Source organism: Pipra filicauda, unplaced genomic scaffold (assembly GCF_003945595.2).
Source record: "Pipra filicauda isolate LSUMZ 115617 unplaced genomic scaffold, ASM394559v2 scaffold382_size682953_pilon, whole genome shotgun sequence".
In the NCBI taxonomy this organism is placed as follows: Eukaryota; Metazoa; Chordata; class Aves; order Passeriformes; family Pipridae; genus Pipra; species Pipra filicauda.
In genome coordinates, this window is record NW_024104512.1 from 33,833 (window position 1) to 58,232 (window position 24,400).

At 48.3% G+C, this 24,400-nt stretch overlaps 1 protein-coding gene across 1 annotated transcript in view; it reads right to left on the reverse strand.

Moving 5' to 3' along the window:
• The window catches only part of GALNT17 (polypeptide N-acetylgalactosaminyltransferase 17), a 217,027-nt gene that overhangs the window by 12,228 nt on the left and 180,399 nt on the right, over positions 1-24,400 (reverse strand). The window contains exons 7-8 of the mRNA XM_027732398.2: positions 5,408-5,593; positions 984-1,121 (exon numbers count right to left, since the gene is read on the reverse strand). Of these exons, the coding sequence (XP_027588199.2) occupies positions 984-1,121; positions 5,408-5,593 (324 nt within the window). The remainder of the gene's footprint in view (positions 1-983; positions 1,122-5,407; positions 5,594-24,400) is intronic.

Consider the following 24,400-nt stretch of genomic DNA (forward strand, 5'->3'; position numbering starts at 1 on the left):
AGAGAAGGCTCCAGGGAGACCTGAGAGCCCCTTGCAGGGCCTAAAGGGGCTCCAGGAGAGCTGGAGAGGGACTGGGGACAAGGGATGGAGGGACAGCACAAGGGGGAATGGCTTCCCACTGTCAGAGAGCAGGGTTAGATGGGATAGTGGGAAGGAATTCCTGGCTGTGAGGGTGGGGAGGCCCTGGCCCAGGTTGCCCAGAGAAGCTGTGGCTGCCCCATCCCTGGGAGTGTCCAAGGTCAGGCTGGAGCAACCTGGGACAGTGGAAGGTGTCCCTGCCCATGGCAGGGGGTGGGACTGGATGAGCTTTTGTACCCCTTCCACCCTAAAGCATTTTAGGATTCTGTTATTCTATGCAAATACTTGTTGGGAGGTTTTAGCTTGCAGGCTTTAAGTAACTTTGATTACGAATCTTTCCTAAAATTATTCCCAACTGGGAGGCTCAGGCTGTGCTTCAAGGAGCCTCCTCCAACTGCCACTATTCCATCAGATCCATTGCAACAGAGGATTTATTATTAGTTCCCATAAATGCCTGTTTCTATATTCTCAGAACGGTTTCAAAGCCAGCAGAGATTGAATTAAGTCTCCTTACTTTATCTTGTCCTTAAGCTGTTGTGACAACACACTGTATCCTACAGAGACCTTGTCAGGAATTAGGCTGAGCTTAAGTCACAGGGTTTTATAAGATGACTGTGTATTAAAAATATACAAACAGCTGCTTAATCCATGCAGTCAATGGGAAATATAGATAATTTTCTGTCAATTCAGTAAATGATGTATTAAAATATTTTACTTTATACGGTCTCCGAGATCAGAAATAAATCCCCAAACAGGTTTTTAGAAGAAACTGGGAACAGATTGCTCCAAATTTATATAATTAGACACAAATAGTCAGTTCTGATTCACATTCCTCTCCTTTGAGGCGATTTCTCATCAGAGAAATATTACCAGTCTGAGCTCGGGGGCTGCTCAGCCTTAATTACCTCTCCATAAGCAATGGTGTTGTTGTATCTCCTCATTTCTGGATAAACATGGTCCAGGTACCACTGGAAATTTTTACACTTCAGGCTCTTCCTCAACGCTTTTCTCTCAGAAACATCCCCAATGTCAATCCCTGGATTCTGAAAAATAAGGACACAGCACATCACTGAGGGGTTACTCTTCAAAAAGACTAAAAACTAATGTATTTCACTGATGTTTTGAGGCCCTTTCCAAACTGCCTGGAAGCTCCATGAAGAGGCCATGCCAGGGAATTCTGGCTGAAATCATCCTCCCAAGAATCCCAAGGAAAACGTGGCTTTCAGAGCCAGAGCCAGGAGGTGACACCAACCCCTCTCCTGGGGTTTAGGGACACCCCTGCAATGGTCACCAGATGGGACACGCTCTGGTCCTGGGGGTAATTTAGGAAAGAGAAGCCAAATGGAGAAGGAAAGGTTGTGGAGGAAATATGGGAGGTGCAGTAACGATGGGGAATCTTCTCCCTGATTCCCTTTGGGCTTTGGATCCATCTGAGAAACACGTGCTTTTCCATAATATTTTGTTAAGGGGGGAAAAAAATGCACAACAACCAACCAAACATGTAAAAATCCCAAATAAACAAACAAGAAACAAAAGGGAACAGAAAGGAAGGTTTGGGAAGGGAAGGTTTGGGAAGGGAAGGTTTGGGAAGGTTTGGGAAGGTTTGGGAAGGGAAGGTTTGGGAAGGGAAGGTTTGGGAAGGTTTGGGAAGGGAAGGTTTGGGAAGGGAAGGTTTGGGAAGGGAAGGGCACAACAATAAGGTTGTTTAGGCTCAGACTTCCAGCAGCAAATGGACATCAGGGTTTAAAAGGTGGGAATGACAACCCCTGTGTGGGCACTGAGCACCAAACCCCTTCGCTGACCCCCCACGGGGGTGTGACCCCACTGAGACACAACCAGAGGAGGGTTCAAAGGTAGAAACTAAGGGGGGAAAGAAAGAAGCAGAAAGGTTGAAGATTCCGATATAACAGAGCCAAGGATTCGGGATAAACATTCCACAGGGACAGACGGTGAGGCTGAACCTCAGAAAAACCTCTGGACCATTTGGACAATTCCAGGGTGAAAAAGTCTCCCTGGAGACATGGAGGAAGCCACTGCTTGAGCACATTTAAAAGTAAAGCTGTCCCTGAGGACAGCTCCTACAGGAGCTGGGAGCAGGGGCTGGAGAGAGCTGCCCCCCTTTAACCTCCTATTCCATCATGGAATTTGGGGAGCTAATGCAGCAGCAAGGAAGCCAAAGGCACATTGCAGCCCCTTTTTCTCCTTCCTACAGGTGTCTGGGTTTCTACTCTATTTTAGCTCCTGCTCTTGTCTTTGCAGTGATCATTAAATACAACTGGGAAAGCAATTTTCCATTACAATGCTTGTAATGATCTTCTAATGAATTATTCACTCTGCTTGAGAAAAGACACCATTTTAATGTACCACTGGTAGCTCAGAGGTAAAAATAAAGATGATTCAGTGCAGACAGGTAGGACAGGCTGAAATCTGAGTGGACAAAATGGGGTGGGACAACAAATCAGTCAGGCAGCACCTCAAATAGCAGGGCAGGGGTTTGCCTTGGGTTGGAATTCAGTGGCATCACAAAAGAATTCCGTGTATAAAATCCCACCCCAGCAAACAAGGCTGCTCGAAAATTAAATCTGGATTTTTCTGGGTATATAAAAATCTCCAATTGATTTTGGGTTACCCAGACCCACCCCCACTGCTGATCCATGTGCTGCTGCCTTTTCCAAGCTCTACAGGACCTGCAGCTTCCCAATGGGTTTTAAGCCCTTCCCGCCCTGCTCCGAAGCTGTTCCTGAGCAGGCTGGTGGTGCCTCACCTCTAAACAGGAATCAGGCTGAAGATCAGGATTTAAGATCTCTACTTACGGGCATTTGGGTCTTGAAATCTCTTTTCAGAGATCCCTAAATTCCCTCAGTCCTACAACTCCTCTCCCAAGCACCTGGAGCAGTGCCCGTGGCAGGCAGTGCCCTCCTGCAGCTCCCTGGGCAAACAGCTTTTCCTTCCATCTCTAGGCAGCTATTTCTTCCTATTTTTATACCAACTACCCCAGGACTCCCCAGCACCCCCAGGACCACCAACCTGCAGCACAGGCACCAATTCTGTACAAATTCTGGGACTACTGTGGCTCCAAATGCCAGGAACTCTCCACAGGTGTAACCTTTCCTCAGGAAGCAGCAGCAGCTCAGATTTTTTAGGCTGTATTGTTTTTCCAGAGGCCCTGGAGCAGATGCTGCCAGCTGAGGATGCTGCTGCAGCACAGCAGGATCAGGATCAAGATCAGGATCAGGATCCCAGCAGCTCTTTGCTGAGATCTGCCAAGCAGGAATATTTTGGGGGTTACTTTTAGCACCAAGAGGGTGACTGGAAATAACTGCTCACATGGGCTCTGGACACTCCTGGCAATGGTTTCACCTCACACTTGAGGAGAGCAGCCCAGCCCTCAGTCACCCACTGCACGTGGGGAGGCACCCAGAGCCCTCATCCCACCCAAAACCTGGAGGGCATCCCTGTCTCCCCACCCCCAGCACCCCTCTGTCCTCCTCTGGCAGGACCAGCAACAGGACACGGGGTCTGGCCCTGCCAGGGCTGCTCCCAGGGTGCTCCAGGTAGCAGGACATGCCCTTGGCTTCCAAGATCAGACACAGCCTGCCCGGAGAGCTGAGCCCAAGCAGCAGCTCTGGATCTCCACAAAGCCCTCCTGGAGCCTACAGAGCTTTCCCCAGCAGTGCCAGGCACCACCTCGAGCAGTCCCCGTGCAGGATGTGCCTCCAGACATGGTCACCTTGACCTGCTGGTGGGATCCCATGGTTTTCCATCATGCTGTGACATGTTTTACTTCAAAGATAACATTATCAGACCTGAGAAAACCTGAGCATTTCTGTGCAGAAATATCTGAACCACCAAAGCTGTTTCAAGAGAGTGTTTTGGGGCACTGGCCCGTGGTTCTGCTGGGAGGGGATCTCCTGTGAGCCACCAACCCAGGGTGGTTCAGGCTCTCCTGCACCAGGGGCACTAAATGCTCTAGAATTCAAGTTTTTAAGAAGTGAAGTGAAAACTCAGGACAAGGTGCCTTGGCTGTGCTGATGCCTAAAATCAGCACTTAAAAGAAAACCCCTAAGACTCAATTTGTGAGTTTTACTATTATTCCTTTTATTATTATGACGTTGGATGCACGAGAATCTTAATTTCTTTAAAAGCCTGACTCCAGAGCTACCAAAGCCTTTTGCTTTTATTAATTACCTAATTAACAACTCAAAGCATTACCTAATTAAAAATTCAAAGCACTACCTAGTACTGTTACACCTGCTTCCAAAACCTGTCCCTCCCTTAGTACCACCCTCACCACATGTCCTGAATTTGAGTCAGAGGTCCCAAAAACCCCTTACCTTCATCTTCTTCATCTTCTTCCTCATCTCCTCTGACCCTTCTGGGAGGGTTTCAAGGCTCCTGAGCAGTTTTGACTACTTATACCAAGTGCTGTGTCTCATTCTCAGTACATTTTTACAGGCACCTTTGTCTGTCATGATCCTTAACAAAGGATGTTAAACAGTGCTTTTAGGAATTTGGGGAATACTGGCAAGCTGAAGGTGCTAGCAAGCTATCCTAAAACTTTTATCCTATAGATTTGAAAGCCTCAGTACCTCCAGGAGCAGGTTCCAGGTGATGTAGAACTGTCTCCCAAACCTGTCCCTCCCTTAGTACCACTCTCACCACATGTCCTGAATTTGAGTCAGAGGTCCCAAAAACCCCTCATCTTCATCTTCTTCATCTTCCTCCTCATCTCCTCTGACCCTTCTGGGAGGGTTTCAAGGTTCCTGAGCAGTTTTGACTACTTTGACACAACCAAGTGTTGTGTCTCATTGTCAGTACATATTTACAGGCACCTTGTCTGTCATGATCCTTAACAAAGGATGTTAAACAGCGTTTTTAGGAATTTAGGGAATACTGGCAAGCTGAAGGTGCTAGCAAGGTCTCCTAAAACTTATTTCACATAGATCTGAAAGCCTCAGTACCTCCAGGGGCAGGTTCCAGGTGATGTAGAACTGTCTTCCAAACCCGTCCCTCCTTTAGTACCACCCTCACCACATCTCCCAAATTTGAGTCAGAGGTCCCAAAAACCCCTTATCTTCATCTTCTTCATCTTCCTCCTCATCTCCTCTGACCCTTCTGGGAGGGTTTCAAGGCTCCTGAGCAGTTTTGACTACTTGTACCAAGTGCTGTGTCTCATTGTCAGTACATTTTTACAGACGCCTTTGTCTGTCACGATCCTTAACAAAGGATGTTAAACAGTGTTTTTAGGAATTCTGGGAATACTGGTAAGCTGAAGGTGCTAGCAAGCTCTCCTAAAAGTTATTTCCTATAGATTTGAAAGCCTCAGTACCTCCAGGGGCAGGTTCCAGGCGATGTAGACGTGCCACTTGTAGTCGTCCATCCACACCTCGGCCACGCGCAGCGCGTTGCGCTTGGTGTAGAACCCGATGTTGTTGTTGTAGGGCTTCTTCTTGCGCTCAATGTGGGCCACCCTGGAGCAGGGCAGGACCTCCATGCTGCCCCCACACAGCCACACCTGCAACACAACCCACAGAACCGTCAGCAGCACGCTCTGGGCAGGGGAAAGGGGCAGAAGTGGTGGGGGTTGAGCAGAGCTGGGAAGGGGAAACCCATGGCCACGTTTGGCCTTTGCTCACCAGGGGGAATTTGTCCCCTCTCTATGGCACCGGGGTTGGAAATAGATGAGCTTTAAGGTCCCTTCCAACCCAAACCACTCTATACTTTACGGGATTACAGAATATGCTGGAAGGGACCCCCAAGGATCATCCAGGATAAAAAGGGAGAAAAGGAATGCTAAAAGAAAAAGAAAGAATTAATTTTTTGTAGTGTGTTATAACCCTCTCCTCCCACTTCCATTCCCTGCTGGAATGGAGGTGGGCTGAGATGGTCAGGTCCATTCAAAAATCATATTTTAAGGAGATGGCACATTAATACCAAGATCTGGTATATCATGAATAGCCTGATGTGGCTGCTTGGCCCTGATCCTCTGGGAAAGGTTTTCCAGAGGAAAGAAACCTACAGGTACAGCAACAAAAGTCCTTTCTCTGTTTCAGCAGGATGTGGAGTCTCCTTTGCTTTTTCCTAGAGGTTTCCAAGAGAATTTATTAGTTCAGGATGAAGCTGTGTTGGGATTTCCAGCAGGATCACAGAATCACAGAATCACAGAATGTTTTGAGCTGGGAGGGACCCCCAAGGATCCTGGAGTCCAACCCTCAGCCCTGCACAGGCCCAGCCCCAAGAGTCACCCCCTGTGCCCCAGAGGATCAGCCAAACCCTCCTGGAGCTCTGGCAGCCTTGGGGCTGTGCCCACTGCCCTGGGGAGCCTGGGCAGTGCCCAACCAGCCTCTGGGGGAAGAACCTTTGCCTGAGATCCAACCTGAGCCTGCCCTGGCACAGCTCCAGCCATTCCCTGGGGGCTGTCACACCGTGTAGGATCCAGAGCGGAGTTTACAGTGATGCTGCTCCCAAATAAAAAGGATTAAGCAACTGGAACAGTTCAAACAATTGCAAGATCTCCTCCTGCAGAAGGGATGAGTCAGTGGAACATATGGCAGGGACAGATTTCTCCCACTTGAAAACATTTGTTCATTATTGTTCTTTCACGTGCTCTTTAAAATTCCCTTAAATCACACTTTGCAAGTTATCAAATCTTTTAAGGTCTTCTTTTTACCTCACAGAAAAGGGAATTTGCAGGAAGACTTGCCACACCTGGGTTCTTCCCTCCCTGTTTGTCACCACTGAGAAGTTATTTACCTTACAGCCAGGTCTGCAGGACACCAGGAAACCATTCCAAACACACATGCCAAGCAGGCCTAATAATGCCAGTGTTCCCTATTCTGCAGCCTGCTCTGCATTAGCATTTTGCACAGTTATTATAACACCCAGTGTTTCTGGGATCCCTTCCAGGCTCACCACCTTTCCTCCCATCTGTGGTCCCGGATTTTTACCGACCCTGCTCCGTTGGCTCTTCCAGCGGCACCAGGAGCCTCCTGCCTGGATCAGCTGCCCCGGGGGCACCTCTGAGGGGGAGTTTTAGCCCCCCCAGTGCAGGGCACGTGCATGTCCCAAGCCCAGGTGACCCAAACAAGGACACCTTCGCTGGTGCTCCGCCTGCTGTTCTCTCTCCTGCTGCAGGAGGAGCTCACATCAAAAATAAGCTCCATTTTATTAGTTTGTGCATGAACGTGAAGCAGAAAAACCCCATCCTGCTCCTGCTCTGCTGTTTGACCTCTCAGAAGACTTTTAAATACAATTTCCTGCCTGCAGACTGAAATCAGAGCTGAGCTCTGAGAGGGTCATCATCCCTCCCATCCTCCCACACCCCACCTCTGCCCAGCCAAGCCCTCCAGGTCTGCTCCAAGATTTGCAACAGAGCAAACCAGACTGGAACAAAGCAGTTCTAAAGGAAAAAAAATATATATTTATAAAGTTTTATTCCCAAGGCAGCAGACAGGAACTGCCTGTGTTTCTTGCCTGCTCAGTTCTTTAGTTTCTCAACCTCTTGGTGAAATCAGAACACTGAGTTCTGCCCTTGGGTGCTCCCAAAGGTGCTGGGTTCAACCACAACACTGAATAAACCTGCCAGTCCTGGGTGACCTCAGCACCACCTGGTTCTGTAGGTTTGGGGATTTGTTTGGTTTTATCCTGATTTGAGGTCAGAAGAATTATTTTAAAACTGTAAAATTAATTAAAATGTCATTTTCCAGCAGCCTGCCTCCAGTCACACAGTCCCACTGTTGTTCTTCTGTGCTTTAGTTAAGTAATTCATGTCAACTTTCTTAAATTTCTGGAATATCTGTACAAACTACCTGGAAATTCACCTACTGGAGTAACCTGAGTGCCTGTGTACACATCCATGAGTCAGTTCCAGAGAGATCAATACAAATTAAATCCAAAAATTACACAAGGAAAGACCAGACTTCTATCTGCCTGACCTGTCAGCATAAATTTTTAAAAAATCTGGTTTTACAAGGCATTTCTGAAGAGTTCTGCTGGTTTATCCCTGCACTAACCACGACTGAACCCCAGAGAAGCAGAAGGACTCAGTGGATCTCCATCCTCACATGCCTTGATGTCCCAGCCTGGAGCTCTCAGACCCTGAGGGCAGAAGGTTCTCTGGGAACCCTCATTTATGTCCCTGTTTGTCCCACAAAAGACCTGTAACACAGAGATTATCTTCCTGTTAAGGAACCCTACTGGATTTTTCATGTTCATGGCAAATAAACCCACAGTCCCTTCATTTGCTGCAAAGAAGAGCATCAACAGGACAATCAGCCTGGAGTTTTTCTAATCCTTTGAAGAATTATCTCCTACTAGATGGTTAATCAAGAAATTAGGTAATCAAGAACCAGAACACCAAAACTAATAAAAAAAATAGGTGTTGTCAAATTAATTCATGTTTAGCCTATTTAACAAGGCAGAGTCTTTATACTGCATCCTGCAAAGGATGAAATCATAGAATCACAGGATGGTTTGGGTTGGAAGGGACCTTAAGGATCATCTCATTCCCACCCCCTGCCATGGGCAGGGACACCTTCCACTAGCCCAGGTTGCTCCAACCTGGCCTTGGACACTTCCAGGGATGGGGCAGCCACAGCTTCTCTGCCCAACCTGTGCCAGGGCCTCCCCACCCTCCCAGGGAACGATTCCTTCCCAATATCCCATCTAACCCTGTTTTCTTTCAGTATGAAGCCATTCCCCCTTGTCCTGTCACTCCATGTCCTTGTCCCAAGTCCCTCTCCATGGCTGGCCCCTAAAGGCACATTTAAGGCTCAAGGGAGATGATGTAACTCAGCAGGTTAAACATGATGAGCAAGTCTCAAGTTTCCCCCTTGTTTTCTGACATTCAGATTCCCACATGACCATTAACTTGCCATTCATTCACCCAGAAACTGATGCAGAATTAAAAATAGAATCATCCCCCTCCAGTGAATGAGGGTGACTCAATAATGTCTCCATCACTCCACACACAGGAGGGATCAAAACCCATGGAAAGAGGTTGGCATTTATAAATAACCAGTTAACACTGAATTCTAGTGAAGAAATCCCAGGGAAACAAACAGAAAACAAATCCATCACCCAGAGATCTTTGATGTGTTTTGCAGAAAGCTGCTGGGTGAGGCACTTGCAATTATTTTCCAAGCAAAATGTCCTAAGAATTCAACGTGGAAAAGGAACCATTTGTCTCAAGCAGTGAAATGTCCGAGTACAGCTGGCACTGCACTGACAATCCACTTTCTAGAAGCTTCTGCAGATGTGAAAAGGAGCCTGGGGGGATGTTTTTGCTCTCTGCAACTCCCTGATAGGAGTTTTGAGACAGGTGGGAGTCGGGCTCTGCTGCCAGGGAACAAGGGACAGGAGGAGAGGGAACGGCCTCCAGCTGTGCCAGGGGAGGGTCAGGTTGGACATCAGGAGGAATTTCTCCATGGAAAGGGTGGTCAGGCACTGGCAGGGGCTGCCCAGGGAGGTGTTGGAGTCTCCACCCCTGGAGGTGTCAAGGAAGGACTGGAGGTGGCTCTCAGTGCTCTGGGCTGGGGGACAGGGTGGGGATGGGGCACAGGGTGGACTCCATGGGCTGGGAGGGCTTCTCCAACCCTAATGGTTTTATGACTCTGCGATTCCATGATTCCAGGAGATGGGTTTGGATGCTCAGATGCTGCTGAGCACAAGGGGCTGCTGCCTTGGCCCCCACCTCAATCCTTCCAGCAGGTCAGAGCTGCTTCCTCCACCCTGTGCTGTCCCTTCTGCCCACCCCTGGGGCTCTCCTGGGTGCAGGGGAGCAGCACTGGAGTCCAACCAGCACCACTGAGCAGCACAGGACACCCACAGGGGAAGGCACAGCCACAGCTCTAACAAAAGAGCAGGGAAAAACCTGGAAAATACAGGTTTAATGCATAAATATTAAGAAAACTTGGTCCCCTCCCCAGGCTCCTGCAGGCAGTGGAGCAGTGCTGTGGTGCCACTGCCAGGGAAGGGGAAGACACAATTATTAACTCCAGGAGGGTGTTTTCATCAGCAAACACTGAGGCAGGAGCTGCTTCCCCTGGGATGGCAGCAGAACTCAAACATCCCCCTTCTCCTCACTGCAAGCCCTGCAAGGGAACTCGGGCTCACAGCTGGATTTTGCACAAGGAAAGATGATAGTGGGGAAAAGGAATTCTGCAAGAGCAGAGGGGAAAATGGGGCTGGTGCCTCCTCCTCCTTCAGCCAGAGCAGTGCCAGGGTGGTGTCCTGTCCCAGCACCTCCAGGGGGAAACCAGAGTGTTGGCACCTGGACTCTGCAGAACAAGAATTATAACAACAATTATAATATAATAGTTATTGTTGCTATTATTATTGGAAGAAGAAGAGGAGGAGGAGGAGAAGCAGAAGAGGAACAGGAAGAGGAAGCAGAGGAAGCAGAAGAAGCAGAAGCAGCAGAAGCAGAAGATGCAGAAGAAGAAGCAGAAGAAAGAAGGAGAAGGAGAAAGAGGAGAAGGAGAAGGAGAAGGAGAAGGAGAAGGAGAAGGAGAAAGAGAAGGAGAAGGAGAAGGAGAAGGAGAAGGAGAAGGAGGAGGAGGAGGAGAACGAGAAGGAGGAGGAGGAGGAGGAGGAGGAGGAGGAGGCGGAGAAGGAGAAGGAGAAGGAGAAGGAGAAGGAGAAGGAGAAAGAGAGGAGAAGGAGAAGGAGAAGGAGAAGGAGAAGGAGGAGGAGGAGGAGAACGAGAAGGAGGAGGAGGAGGAGGAGGAGGAGGAGGAGAAGGGACAGTGACTCCCTCTTGTCCTGGACATGGAGCTCCAGCTGGAGTGTGCTGTGACATCTGTGATGAACACTGACAGCTCCCATTAAAGGATCCTGACTTTATTTGTTTATAACTTTGCCAAATTTTAACTATTCCAACTGAAATCCATCCCAGAGCAGCTCCAGCCTCCTGCAGATAATGCAAAGAGACAACACGTCTCGTGGTGTCAAGATCTGTCTGCAAGGTAAACTTTTAATCTCTGAATCCATTGTGACAGAAGGAAAGAGGGGGGGAAAAGCCCATTCCAAACTTTCATTGCACCAACTCCGGGCTTTTTCAACTGATAACTTCATTTCTAAGGTGATTAGCAAAGCCAGGTCTTAATTAGCCATAGATTTCCCATTTAACAGCTTTGCCTTATCTTCACCCCCCCCCTCCCTTCTTTCCCAAGTAACTTCCAAAGTTAAGGGAAAAAACACAATTACTCAGGAAAGCTAAAATAATACAGAATGTATCAGAACAAAGAGCTAAATAAGAAAATTGAGAAACAGCAAAAAAAGGCAGAGAAATAATCATTTCTCCACGTGCTCCTTTGTGCAGTTCTGAGAGACGGTATCTCTCCAAATTATTCCTTTTGTCAGAAAAACAACATGCACAGACACATTCCCAGCCTTTCTATCCTTTCTGTTCCCACTTTGCTGTGTCCCATTCCATGTCCCCAGGGCCCAAGCTGTGCTGCTCCTCAAGGTGCCAGAGCAGCAAAGGGGGCAGGAATGGGATGAAGGGGTTGCTCCCCCAAACCTCTGTGCTCAGCAATCCCCCAAACCTTTGTGCCCACTCAGCAGGAGGACTTTTATTTCCCTGTCACAAGGCTTGTGGTGACACTCACATCCCCCAGCCAGCCTGTTAAATCCCAATTCTGGTAAATAAACACCTCCACATGGTTGGCTGGGGGCTGTTTATGGGTGACAGTCACGTTGCAGAACCCTCAGCCCCAGCAGGCTGGCTGATATTCCATATTTTTATGTGTATATTTATAGAGAGATAGATGTTGTGTCCTATATCATCACTGAAATGCTCCTCCAGTCTCCTGTAAATGCCACTCTCCCCTGGAACCACCAGAGTGGGGAGCTGAATTAAGGTGAGTTAAGGAACCACACACTCAGCACATTCTGGGATCCTGTTGGAAATCCCAACACAGCTTCATCCTGAACTAATGAATTCCCTTGGAAACCTCTGGGAAAAAGCAAAGGAGACTCCACATCCTGCTGAAACAGAGAAAGGACTTTCATTGCTGCACCTGTGGGTTTCTTTCCTCTGTCATGAGCCCCTGGAAAACCCTTCCCAGAGGATCAGGGCCAAAAAGCCAAATTGTCACTAAATCCTTCCAAAATTATCAGCATAATAAAACTCTTTTTAGTGTTAATGAGCATAAATTACTTTATTCTTGGCCAGGAGGTTTGTGTGTGACCAGCAAAATCTTGGCCTCCACACAGACCCTGATGCAAAACTTTTTCACCTCTTTATGCATTTTAGCAAACAAAGTAATTAATGTTCATTGGTTCTGAACTACATAATTCTCGTTCATTAATCAGTATTCTATCCACTATTGGTTATTAATTCCTCACTGTTCATGTCAATTAGTTCATATTTTTAGTCTTTTTTGGACCTTTTTCCTCTGTTAGGGAGTTTCCAACATGAATACTGAGTCTGTTATCTTTTTATTTCTGCAAAACGTCCTTGTGGTCCATAAATTCTGCATTCCAGATGTCCAACAGTCCATCCTTCCCTCCCAGGCTTTGTTCACTGAAGCAGATCAGAGTTAGTTTATCAAAACTTAAAATTTCATTACTTTTCCCAAGCTATTTGCCCACAGAAGTACCTTATGACAACTTTGCTAAATTCTGGATAAGAGGAATTAAGAGTAAGCAATTTAAGAATAACACACTATTTATAATTAATCGATATTGGTTATGATTAATTAAAACAATTAATTAAAAGTTGATTAAAACCATTAAGTAAAGTAATTTTAAAAGTTCTATCGTTTCCAACAAGATCAGGCAGGGTAATGATGTGCCATCTCCTTAAAATAGGAATTTTGAATGGATCATATCCAAACCTGACCATCTCAGCCCAGCAGAGGATGGAAGTGGGAGGAGAGGGTTATAATAGATTTTAAAAAAATCATTCTCTTTCTCCTTTTTGGCATTCCTTTTCTCACTTTTTATCCTTACAGATGATACTTTGGACAGGCTCCTGTCTGTCTTGTGCCAGAGCAATAAGAGAAATGCCCAAATTGTCCAGTGCCCAAATGTCTTACCTTTCCTTCTGAGAGGACTGAATTAATTCCTTACAGAATGACTACTTTAAAATGCCAAAGCAGGTGCACAACCCACTCCACAAACCCCAACCTGCAGCAACACTGGGGAATAACCACTTTTCACCCTCTTAACTCAGCAAGGACCATAAACAGTTTAACATCTGAGGTTTTGCAGAGGTCAGAATAAAGCAAGATTCCCCCCAGTGCAGAGCAGGGCTGACACCTCCCTAGAGGGGAGTTTGCTCCAGCTGGAGGCTTTTCCAAGGAAAAATTTATGCTGTGCTTCCCCAACAAATGCAACACAACCCCTCCTAAATAGTGCATCACCTACAACACAAGACATGCCATAGGTATGGATTTGACTTTATCACCAGGTAAAACGTGAGAATGGCCTTGGTGGGAAGCTGGAATTAAAAGACTCTGATCACAAAGCTCAGCGTGGGGAGGATTCCTTGGAATGACAAGTGCCCACATCCTCCTGGCTTGGAAAAACAGCTGAAAAGCAGCTTTTTGCTTCCCAGTGCATCGAGATTGGTGCTTTAATTGCTGCAAAATTAAACTATAGCAGAGCCACTGTAGCTCTGTCGGTTTAGTGCTCCCAATTTTTTTTTTTTTTTTTTTAAAGAGGAACAGAGTATTTTTAAATCCCATCTTGAGAACACTGGGAGAGATGCTCTCACACCTGGACTCCCAGTCTTTGCTGGAGCTGGAGCCAAAAATCTGTCCCCCCCAGCTGCCACCTGGCTGAGAGCACATCCCTGCAGAGCACAGAGCTCCAGTGCTCTGGAAATACCTTGGGATGGATCTGGGTCTTCCTAATAAGTTTAGAGCTGCAATTCCTCAGTGCTCTGATGTTATCAGGCTTGGCAGCATGACAAGGACCTGATTATGTTGTAACAGTATAATGCAAAGATTATTACAGACTCCTAAAAGACAAGTGCCTTCAAAAGAGCACCAACAATCCCTGTAAGCCCTCAGAAGGAGCAGAACCTGCTGGGTTTTACACACTCCTGGTACAGAAATTACCTGCAGGATCTGACCCTGAACTGCTTGGAGGTTGCTCTTTTTTTTTATTGCTCTGTTTCCAGTAATGTACCAAAAGCATCTTGATCTCATTTTCCTATTCCCATCTCTGTCAAAGCTGTAAAAATAAAGCAGCATAAATAGCTCAACAGAATTTTGATCTATTTTTCATGCCCAAAAAGCCTTCAGAGAGAATTATCTGTAGATGGTTCTTTGGACTAACACTATTCCATGCAGGGAGTGGCAGGAGGAGGGGGGAACATGCCATGGATCATCTGAACCATCAGAGGTGGTTCTGAAGCAGAATTATTTGTGCAGAGACAGCTTGGGGTGTGATGGAGCAGCTCCTGAGCTGACAGGACCCAGCTCCACCAAGCTCCTTCCAGGCCTCTCAACTCCAGCACATCCCAACTGCAGCATTTGGGATCTGGCATCACAGATCTCCTCCCAGCAGAGCCTGATGGGGAAGGGGCTGGGAGGGAGCCAAGCTCCTCCAGGGATGTTCCCAGAGGGATGTGAGTGACTGTGACTCAGCCCATCCTCTCTGCAGAACCTGCTCAAACAACTCCTCAAAAGAGCAGCTCGTGAGCTCGGAACAAGAGGAGGCAAAGGCAGAGGGAACATGATCTGGGGTGGGGTCTGTGAGTCCACACACACATGAACACACACACAGGAGGTACTTTGCACCTTCTCAACGCTCAAAGCCAGGCTGACAACGTTTCCTAAGCTCTCCAACATTTTGGCCCCCATCTTCCTCATTCCTTATGCTTGGAAAGGCTGTGGGACAGTGTGGAAATGAGCTGGCAGTTTATCTAAGGCTCTCTACCTCAGTTTTACATCTTGTTCCTCTTCAGAGGGGTTCAGAGCCCATGGCTGGTGTACAGTGTGCCTGGTGTACAGTGTACCCTGGGCCTGCTGCCACTGAGGGAGCTGGATGTGTCTGAGCCAGTGGTACAAATGTGCTTTTGAAAAATCATCCCAGAATTATGGAATGGTTTGGGTTGGAAGGGACCTCAAAGCTTATCCAGTTCCACGGGCAAGGACACCTTCCACTAACCCAGGTTGCTCCAACCTGGCCTTGGACATTTTCAGAGATCCAGGGGCAGCCACAGCTTCTCTGGGCAACCTGTGCCAGAGCCTCCCCACCCTCCCAGCCAACAATTCCTTCCCAATATCCCATCCAACCCTGCCCTCTGGCAGTGGGAAGCCATTCCCTCTGTCCTGTCACTTCTAACTCAGCATGTTCTGGGATTCTCTGATAGGATCATCTTTACCCCACAGGAACACAGAGAGCTCTGTAGGAAGTTTGTAGAGAGAACAATTCACCACTGCAACTGAAAAAAATGCACTAAAAAAGTGATATAAGGAGTCACAGAGTCCCAGAATGGTTTGAGTTGGAAAAGACCTTAAAGATGATCCAATTCCACTCCCTGCCATGGGCAGGGACATCTTTCACCAGACCAGGTCACTCCAACGTGGCCTGGGACACTTCCAGGGATCCAGGGGCAGCCACAGCTTCTCTGGGCAACCTGTGCCAGGGCCTCCCCACCCTCACAGGGAGGAATCCCTTCCCAGTATCCCATCTAACCCTGCCCTCTGGCAGTGGGAAGCCATTCCCCATTGTCCTGTCACTCCAGGCCCTTGTCAAAACTCCCTCTCCAGCTCTTTTGGAGCCTGTTCAGGTAGTGACAGGCCACAATTAGGTCACCCCAAAGCCTTCTTGTCTCCAGGCTGAACAATCCCAACTCTCCCAGCCTTTCCTCCCAGCGGAGCTGCTCCATCCCTCTGATCACCTTTGGACTCTCTCCAGCAGGTCCATGTCCTCTCTGTTCTGGGGACCCCAGAGCTGGACACAGCTCCACCCTGAATTTTATTGCTGCACTTTAGTTGGGTCGGGCAGCAGGAGATGCTCAGCCCTGACGTGCAGAAGGGTCAGAGGGAGCCAGAGGGGTCCTGCCAAACCCCCGAGTGACACTGAGCCCTCACCCACTGTCACTGCAGGGGGACCACAGCCAGCTCAGCTGGGGTGGGTGGAATTCAGAACTCCTTGTCACAGAGGGGAACAAGGATCTGCCCCTGTTTCCCTGAGGTCAGATCCTCATCTGTGGGCTGGTCATGCCCCTGTCCCTTCCCAGCCCCGTGCCTGCTGCCCATGGACTGAGTGTGTGCAAGCTCCAAACATCCACCCGAGGTCCAAACACCCACTGAGGCCCAAAACAGATGGTTGGAGACCAGGGCAGTCCTGTCATGTTTTTGCCATTCACTCCACCATCTGCTTATTTTCTCTGGCACTGTTAAAATCCCCTCTTTCGTGGTCTGAAATAATGAATGCTTTGCAACTCGAAGCAAGGACGGAAGCTGAAAGCCTGAACCATCATCCCAAACCCCACAGATGATGGGCTGGCACAGAGCTCCACTAAATGATGTTAAAATTGCAGTGCCTGTGCAGGTAAAGTGTTGTGCAAAGGCCCTCTGGGATGAATAACTGCTGCTCATCTCCTGGCAGGCACCATCAGCTCTTGAACATCACTCCTTCAAGCCAGGCCAACTCCAGGAACATTTCCCATCAGGACAGAACAGCCTCTGAGATCCACTTCTGATTTTAAATTTGGAAGTCCTGTGTCTGAGGGCAGCACTTGGGGTGATAACTGTGCTGCAGCTGCTTCATCTGTCCCTCAGACACTCCAAGACCATCCCATTGCCTCGGTGGCCCTTCCAGCTGGACTCTCTCTTTCCTCTCCAGGTGTTTCCAGAGCAAGTGGCCAGGGCTTGTACTCAGCATTAGATGTTGGTTTAATGAAGACCACAGCATTTCCTTTATGGAGATAATGCTTTGGGGGCTCTTTTCTTGATGTAGACACACTTTGGGGGCTCTTTTTTGGTGCAGACACACTCTGGGTGAATGGCCACTGCCTTCAGAGCCCTTGACCTTGCTCCCAGCAGCCAGAAATTCCACCTTTCCAACAGCACACAAAAAGAACAGCCAGGAGGACCAAGGCTGTGCAATGACTGGGGACAGATTTGGAAGGGGATGGAAGCAAAAATGTGTCTGATGCAAAATGATTCTTCCCTCCTGTTATGCACAGAACTGATTAAAACCAGAGCTGAGCCCTCTTTTCATTAACAACAGCATTAACACAACCTAACCTTGAGCAAAGCCCTGTTTGGATGTTAATTCCTGCCCTCCCTGAGCCCAACAGCACAATTCCCACTGTCTTTCCCAGAGCCAGGGTTTCAGATCCCTCTCTAAGCAGCAGCAGCTGCTGAACACAGGAAGGATTCCATGGATTTGACGAGGGATGGGGTGGATATTCCTGCACACCCGGGTGTTGTGTCCTCCATGGTACAAAAACAAGACACATGCAAATGTATCTTGGTCAATTCATGCTCTCATGGAGCATTTATAACATTATAATATTATTTCTAATAATTAAATTTCTATTTATAATTATTTATAATTGCACTTATTATTTATAATTATATTTATTATTTATAATTATATTTATTATTTATAATTATTATTGGATTATTCATCATAATTAAAGCATCACAGGGGCCCTGAAGAAAACACTCCAGGTCTGCTGGCAGAGCAGCTTCATGAGCCCTCCATAAATGTAACTCAACCAAAGCCACTGAGGGCAGAACACATTTAGGATTGCACTGTGCAGGGTGACCCAACCCACTGGAACAAGAGCACCTCTGGTCACAGCTCCTTCAGGAGATCTCAGGTAACTCCAGAGCAGCAGCAACCTTTCCCCAGCAGAGCCACAGCCACCTCTGCCACCTCTGCCTGCCACCAACCTGGCCCAGTCCTGCTCCTGTGTCCCACCACTGGGGGAGGGAAGTGTTGGCTGAGCTGATCCTGATCCTGAAGCTTGGCCAGCTTGGAGCTGGAAGTGAACTACAACCCTCCAAAAGTCCCTTCCAGCCTGAATTACCCTACAATTCGAGGCAGATGTGTGGAGGTCACCGGGAGGACACCACTGGGCTGAGGTAGAGAGGTGTGAGATCTTGCCCTGGTTCTTCCACTGAGCACCTTGACAGGTATTTTCTGTGCTATCTGCCTTTGTCTTCTCCTTGTCCAACCCCTGCAGTCCAACTGAGATACCACCACGTGAGGAGAGGGGCTGTCACAACACCTGGATGGTTCCTACTGCAATGCCCGAGGCCCTTCCAAGATCCTGGAATAGAAGGAATTTTTTCTTACTGCAAGGCCTTTAGAAATGTTTCAAATTTAAGTGCCTACTAGAGTGTCTTTCATATATTTGTAATCTTTGAGCCCTGTGAGTTTTTCCAGTTGAGGAGAAGATCCTTTAGAAGTTCTCCAAGTCAGATCACTGCTCATCCTCCAAGAACTCTTTATTCTTTCCCTCTTCACAGACACTGTAAAATTATTCCTGGACAGTTGGTGTCCACAGGGACCAGACTGAAAACCAGCTCTGAGGTGTTTCCAGGTTCCTCAGAGCACGGAGGAGGTGGGACCATCCATGTGTGATTCCGAGATGGATCAGGGCACATATTCCCTTTGGTCACAGAAGAGCACAAAAGGCCCTGCATGTGGTCGGGGTGTGTAAGAACAACAGGCTGGTGGACAAGGAAGACAAAGTTGGGAATCTTTTAAAGCTCAGTCTCTGCTTCAGCTGATCAAAGGTTTTCAGTGAAGTTCTAACACAGCTGAAGCAGGAGAAGAGAGCTGAGCAACACAGGCACACTGCCAGGTGTGGAGGGATAAACCTTAAGGAATTCTGACAGGCAATAAAGGCTCCGTTTTCCCGAGCAGTCACATCTCTCGAGTGAATTAAACTGTAAGTATTGGTGGGAACACTCATTTCCCAAAGAGCTGCAGGAGCTTCATCCAAAGGCTTTGGATCAAAGCAAACCAAACCACCTCTGGACAGGTCATGGACTCGAGGATTGGTTTATTTACAAAGTTTAGGAACTGATATTATATATTTTGCATGAAATGGGCAGCACAGGGACAGTGCTAAAAACACAGGAACACTTTCCTGCATTTATCTGACAGGATGCTGTTTATTTATTTGATACATGTGTTACCACTCCTGTGCTTTCCCTCATCATGGTCTGTGTAAAACTCTCACTAAATACGCAATAAATGGTAAGAATTTCAGTTCTAAGTCCACAGCTGCGCAGTCCCTTAAGATCACCTAATATCCATTTGTTTCTATTTTCATCCTACATCCCTTTCTAAAGTCACTAATTAAGAATAAGAAAACCTGTAGAATAACAATGCCCTGAGTCAGTGCAAAACAACCCTGGCAGCACTACATCCCACTCAGCACAGGAGGATTTCAAGATTGCACTTTCACAACAGCAGCTCGGTCCTTATCTTCCTCCCTGGCTCCTCCTGTCCTTGATCTCCCAGTTAGGGATAAGTGCAGTGGAAGGGATAAAAGCCCACAATGCAGATTCAGATTGTCACCCCAATAGTCATTACAGAGCCATAAAATAGCTCATGTGGAATCCTTTTTGTTGATCAAAACAATCCATGGTTTTTGTAGCCAGGAACACACACACACTCAGATATTTTATCCCAGCACAAAGAAAATAGTGACCATTCCCTGTTAACTGAGAGCTTCTAAACCCACCAAGAAGTAGGAAAATGGTGATTATCCTCTAATCAGACATTTCCAGGAAGATCATTTGTACAGCTCATCACACATCCTGCTCTGGGCTCAGTGTCCTGTGGGAAAGCCATTTCCTCCATCCCATCCCCTTCCAGCAGCTCCCGGACTGGGGAGGGATAAGTGGAGCTGGCAGGGAAGGCCAGGCTGCTCAGGAGGTGAATTCCTCTCCCATCCCTCAGTTACAGCCAGAGAGCAGAGTCCAGGGAAGAGCAGGGATTTCTTAGTCAGGAATTCCCCACCCAGAGAATTCAAGGCCAGGTTGGACCAGGCTCTGAGAAACCTGGGCTAGTGCAAGATGTTCCTGCCCACAGCAGGGGGATGGAACAAATCCATCTTTAAGTTCACTTCCAACCCAAACCATTCTATGTTTCTATGATTTTTCCATGCCAGCAGCTCCCTTCCTAGAGGATTGGTGGATGCAGCTGGGTTTCACTCTGTTCCTCAACAGCTCCTCCACATCATCTGTCGCCAGGGAGCAGCTGAGGTGTGGGCAGTGTGGCTTCATGGAAGAAGAGTGAGAGCTTCCAGATGAAGAAAATACAGGAGGAAAAGGGCAATGAGGAGCCCACGTGGTGTGGGTGCAGCTGGCACAGCATCCCTGGTGCAGCACCACCACAGGGAGGTCCTGCTGTGCTTGGCCACCTTCTGAAGCAGTTCAGCAGGACCTCCCAGGCTGTTGGTGAGATCGACACCCAAAGGCAACAAGTGCTTTGTTCTGGACTGGGACACAAAGCCAGCAAAAGCTCTGGTGCTGCTCCAGTGCTCCTGGCAGCTCCCAGCAAGGAGAGGCTTCCACAGGCAGAAGAGCCTGGATTAACTGTCCCACCCTGTGGGGACAAAATGGCTTTGCCACGTCCTCAAAAAGCAGCAAGTTTAAAGCTCTCCATGATGTCACCCACCCCTCCGGCCAAGTTCCTGGTGCACAACTGCCTAGATGTTCATCAGGTCAGGGCACCACAGCTGCTGAGACAGCCCTGGGCCACCCCTGCACAGCCCTGGCCCCTCAGTTGGATCAACATACTGGAAGTCACCTGTTACAACACAGTGGGAAGGACAAGGGACCTGCTGTGCAGGGCTTTCTGATGGACTTTGGGGAGGCACCAGTGAAGATCTGAAGGACAAGATCAAGTCCCAGAGGAGCCTCCTGCCTTGGTGGGATGGGTGGGAGCTCAGAACACTCCAGAAACTCTGTACCTGGGGAAGGGCTGTGGGAAAAGCCCCCCCTGTGTTGTAGCAGGAGGGCAGAGGCTGAAGTGAACAATGAGACCAGGCTGTTCTCTGTTAGTTTGGTCTGAGAGACTGGACAAGGTGGGAGCTCCTGGTGTGACTGTCACTGAGTCAATCCATTCTGCCACGTTTTCCACCAGGAATAGGAGCCATTTCCCAAAAGCCATCTGGGTTCTTCCCCCAGAGGCTGGTTGGGCACTGACCAGACTCCCCAGGGCAGTGGGCACAGCCCCAAGGCTGCCAGAGCTCAGGGAACATTCCAAGACAATGGATTGAGCCTCATTTAGAGCTCATCAGAACGTCTGTATTCCTGTGTTTGCATCAAGTTAAAAATTCCCCATAAATGATAACAAAAATGAAAGCTGTGAATGGAGCAAAATTTCAGATTTGGTGCAACAAAAGATCCTCATCACGTCTACATTTTTCAACTTCAGTTTTTGGAAATTTTCCATGTTTTCTTGAAATGCATTTCCAAACACAAATGCTGTAAATGAAGCATCACATACTTACAAACAAGACTGTGGTGGTTACCCAGCCACATTCCAAATTCAGCCTCCTCTAAAGGAGAGATCCATCTTGCTTTGAGCCCTCTTCAGGCTTTCCTCCTGTCTCTCCAGGCACTCAGTCACTCACACGTCCTGAGCCGACTTTCATTAAATTGAGATTAAAAGGACTCTCTCCACAGACTGAATCATAAAATGGAAAATGTCTCATTTCAGCTTTTGCCTCCAAATCCGAGACTCGCCATTCAAGGGCAGCCCAGCACTAATAACCTTCCTGCTGAAGCAGCTCCTTCTATTTTCTTCCTTTCAAAAGGCATGACAGAGGCTACAAAACCCAGAGCAGCAGCACAGGACACGTTTTCAAGAACAGATTTACAGCCCACATGTGCTTGGACCTGAGGGAACGGCTGGAGCTGTGCCAGGGGAGGGGGAGGCTGGATTTTAGGGAAAGGTTCTTCCCCCAGAGGGTGGCTGGGCATTGAACAGGCTGCCCAGGGCAGTGGGCACAGCCCCAAGGCTGCCAGAGCTCCAGGAGCATTCCAAGACCATGGATGAGTCTCATTTAGAGCTCATCAGAGTGGAGAATGTCTGTATTCCTGTGTTTGCACTAAGTTCAAAATTCCCAATAACCAACAATAAAAATGAAAGCTGTGAATGGAGCAAAATTTCAGATTTGGTGCAACAAAAGATCCTCATCAAGTCTGCACTTTTCAACTTCAGCGTTTGGAAATTTTTCAGGTTTTTCTGATAGGCATTTCCAAACCCAAATAGAAATAATGAGTTTTGGAAATGGGAATGTACAAAGGGAACAAGGCAGAAGAAAAGAGACCATGAGCAGTTCTGTCTCCTCGGGTCATCCCCAGTTTTATGAGTCACTTCTCGTCCATTTGTTCAGATTTCAACACCAATCTTTATTTGTCCCTCATTCATCTGCATCCCTGGGCTTGGTACCGGGACAAAATGATAAATATAGACATTTCCTGTGAAAACACAAAGCCAGAAGAGATGGAAGCAAAACAGAAATTCAGAAGATCCCTCTTTGTTTGCTTCCAGATTGATGTCCCCAAATTTTTCTGCTGGACAAAGTGCCCATTGCTGCAGCCTCAGGGGCTGAGCCTTTGATGCATCTCTCTGCTCCTCCAAGGTTATTCAGAAGGGCTGCTCCAACACTACTCATGGTTTTGCAAGTCATACCAGCATGTTAAGATATTTTATTTATTTTATTTTATTTTATTTTATTTTTTCACCTGTGAGTCACCAGGCAGCCCTAAAGTCACTGCAGCCCTTAAAGCAATGAAAAGCCATCAGCCAAATTCCCTTTAAAATGAAGCCTGGGCCACAGTCTGGCTCCACTTCAAATTACACTTCTAAAGTGTGAGCCAAGTCCTTGAAGGAAAATGGGAATGCTCCCATCCACTCCAACAGGCTTTAAATCAGCTCTAAACATGGTCCCACGTGCCAAACTCAGCAGGGCTTCACCTGGAAGGTGCCTCTGCCATCATCAACACCTCCCAAGGCTGAGGTTTCCAGCAGAAAACGCTGGCAAAACTCGTTTTTTAATTAAAAAGATGCATCCAGGTGCAAAAGGATCTGCTCTTGTGAAGCTCTGGGGCTGCAAAGTCCCTCTCAGCTCTGCTCCATTAGTTTAACGAGAAGCTGCTCGTTGATGTCCCCTGTAAAGGTGAGCTTTGGCTCACATCCTGCTGATCCACATCCTGCTGATCCACATCCTGCTGGAGGCAGGGATAAATCTGCTGGATGCTCCCACCTTCCTGACTGCCAAGGGCAGCCCAGACAGGGACAGGTTGGGGTTCTCCTCCTGCCTTCTTGGCATGTTTGGGTGTTCCAAGCTTTCTCTCACAGCAAGACTCCTTCCATCATCCTGTGGTTCCCCTGGATTTTTTTAATAAGGACTTTCTTGAAAGCCCCACGATGGAGCAGCTGCACCAGGGCCTGGAGGGGAAACCACCCCAGGAGCAGCTGAGGGCACTTGGAATGTTCAGCTGGAGCAGAGGAGACTGAGGGGAGACCTCACTGCAGTTCCAATTCCTGGGCAGGGGCAGAGGAGGGGCAGGGACTGAGCTCTGCTCTGGGGGGACCAGGGACAGCAGCCAGGGAATGGCTGGAGCTGTGTCAGGGCAGGCTCAGGTTGGATCTCAGCCAAAGGTTCTTCCCCCAGAGGCTGGTTGGGCACTGCCCAGGCTCCCCAGGGCAGTGGGCACAGCCCCAAGGCTGCCAGAGCTCAGGGAGGGTTTGGCTGATCCTCTGGGGCACAGGGGGTGACTCTTGGGGCTGGGCCTGTGCAGGGCTGAGGGTTGGACTGATGATCCTTGGGGGTCCCTCAAACTCAGCACGTTCTGTGACTCTGTGAGACACTGAGCCAACGACAACATTTCCAGGACAATCAGCCCAGTGTTCAAGAACTGGAACTCTGGATTGAAAGTCATGACAAAGTCAGGAGCCAAGGTGGGAGCAGAGCAGTGGCCCCCCAGCTCACCTTCATCCTCCCTCACCACAGGACCACTCACTCAGGCCGTGCTCTCCGAGGTGTCCAAGTGGGTGCATCTACAGGGGTTACACAACCAGTAATTCCATCCAAACCAAGCACTGCCATGGAGTCTGGAGGCTCCTTTTTCTCAGGCACAGGGGGTGACTCTTGGGGCTGGGCCTGTGCAGGGCTGAGGGCTTGATTCCATGATCCTTGGGGGTCCCTTCCAGCTCAGCACATTCTGGGATCCTGTGGTTTTCATCACCACCTGACCCAGCTCAGAGCTGATGATGCTGCCAAAGCCTCCAGCTCTGCTGGGAAAGGAAGGATCCGCTGTGGTGTCACCAAACCTGCCCCACAGCAGAGCAGCACATTCCAGGGACACTGCACAATGAC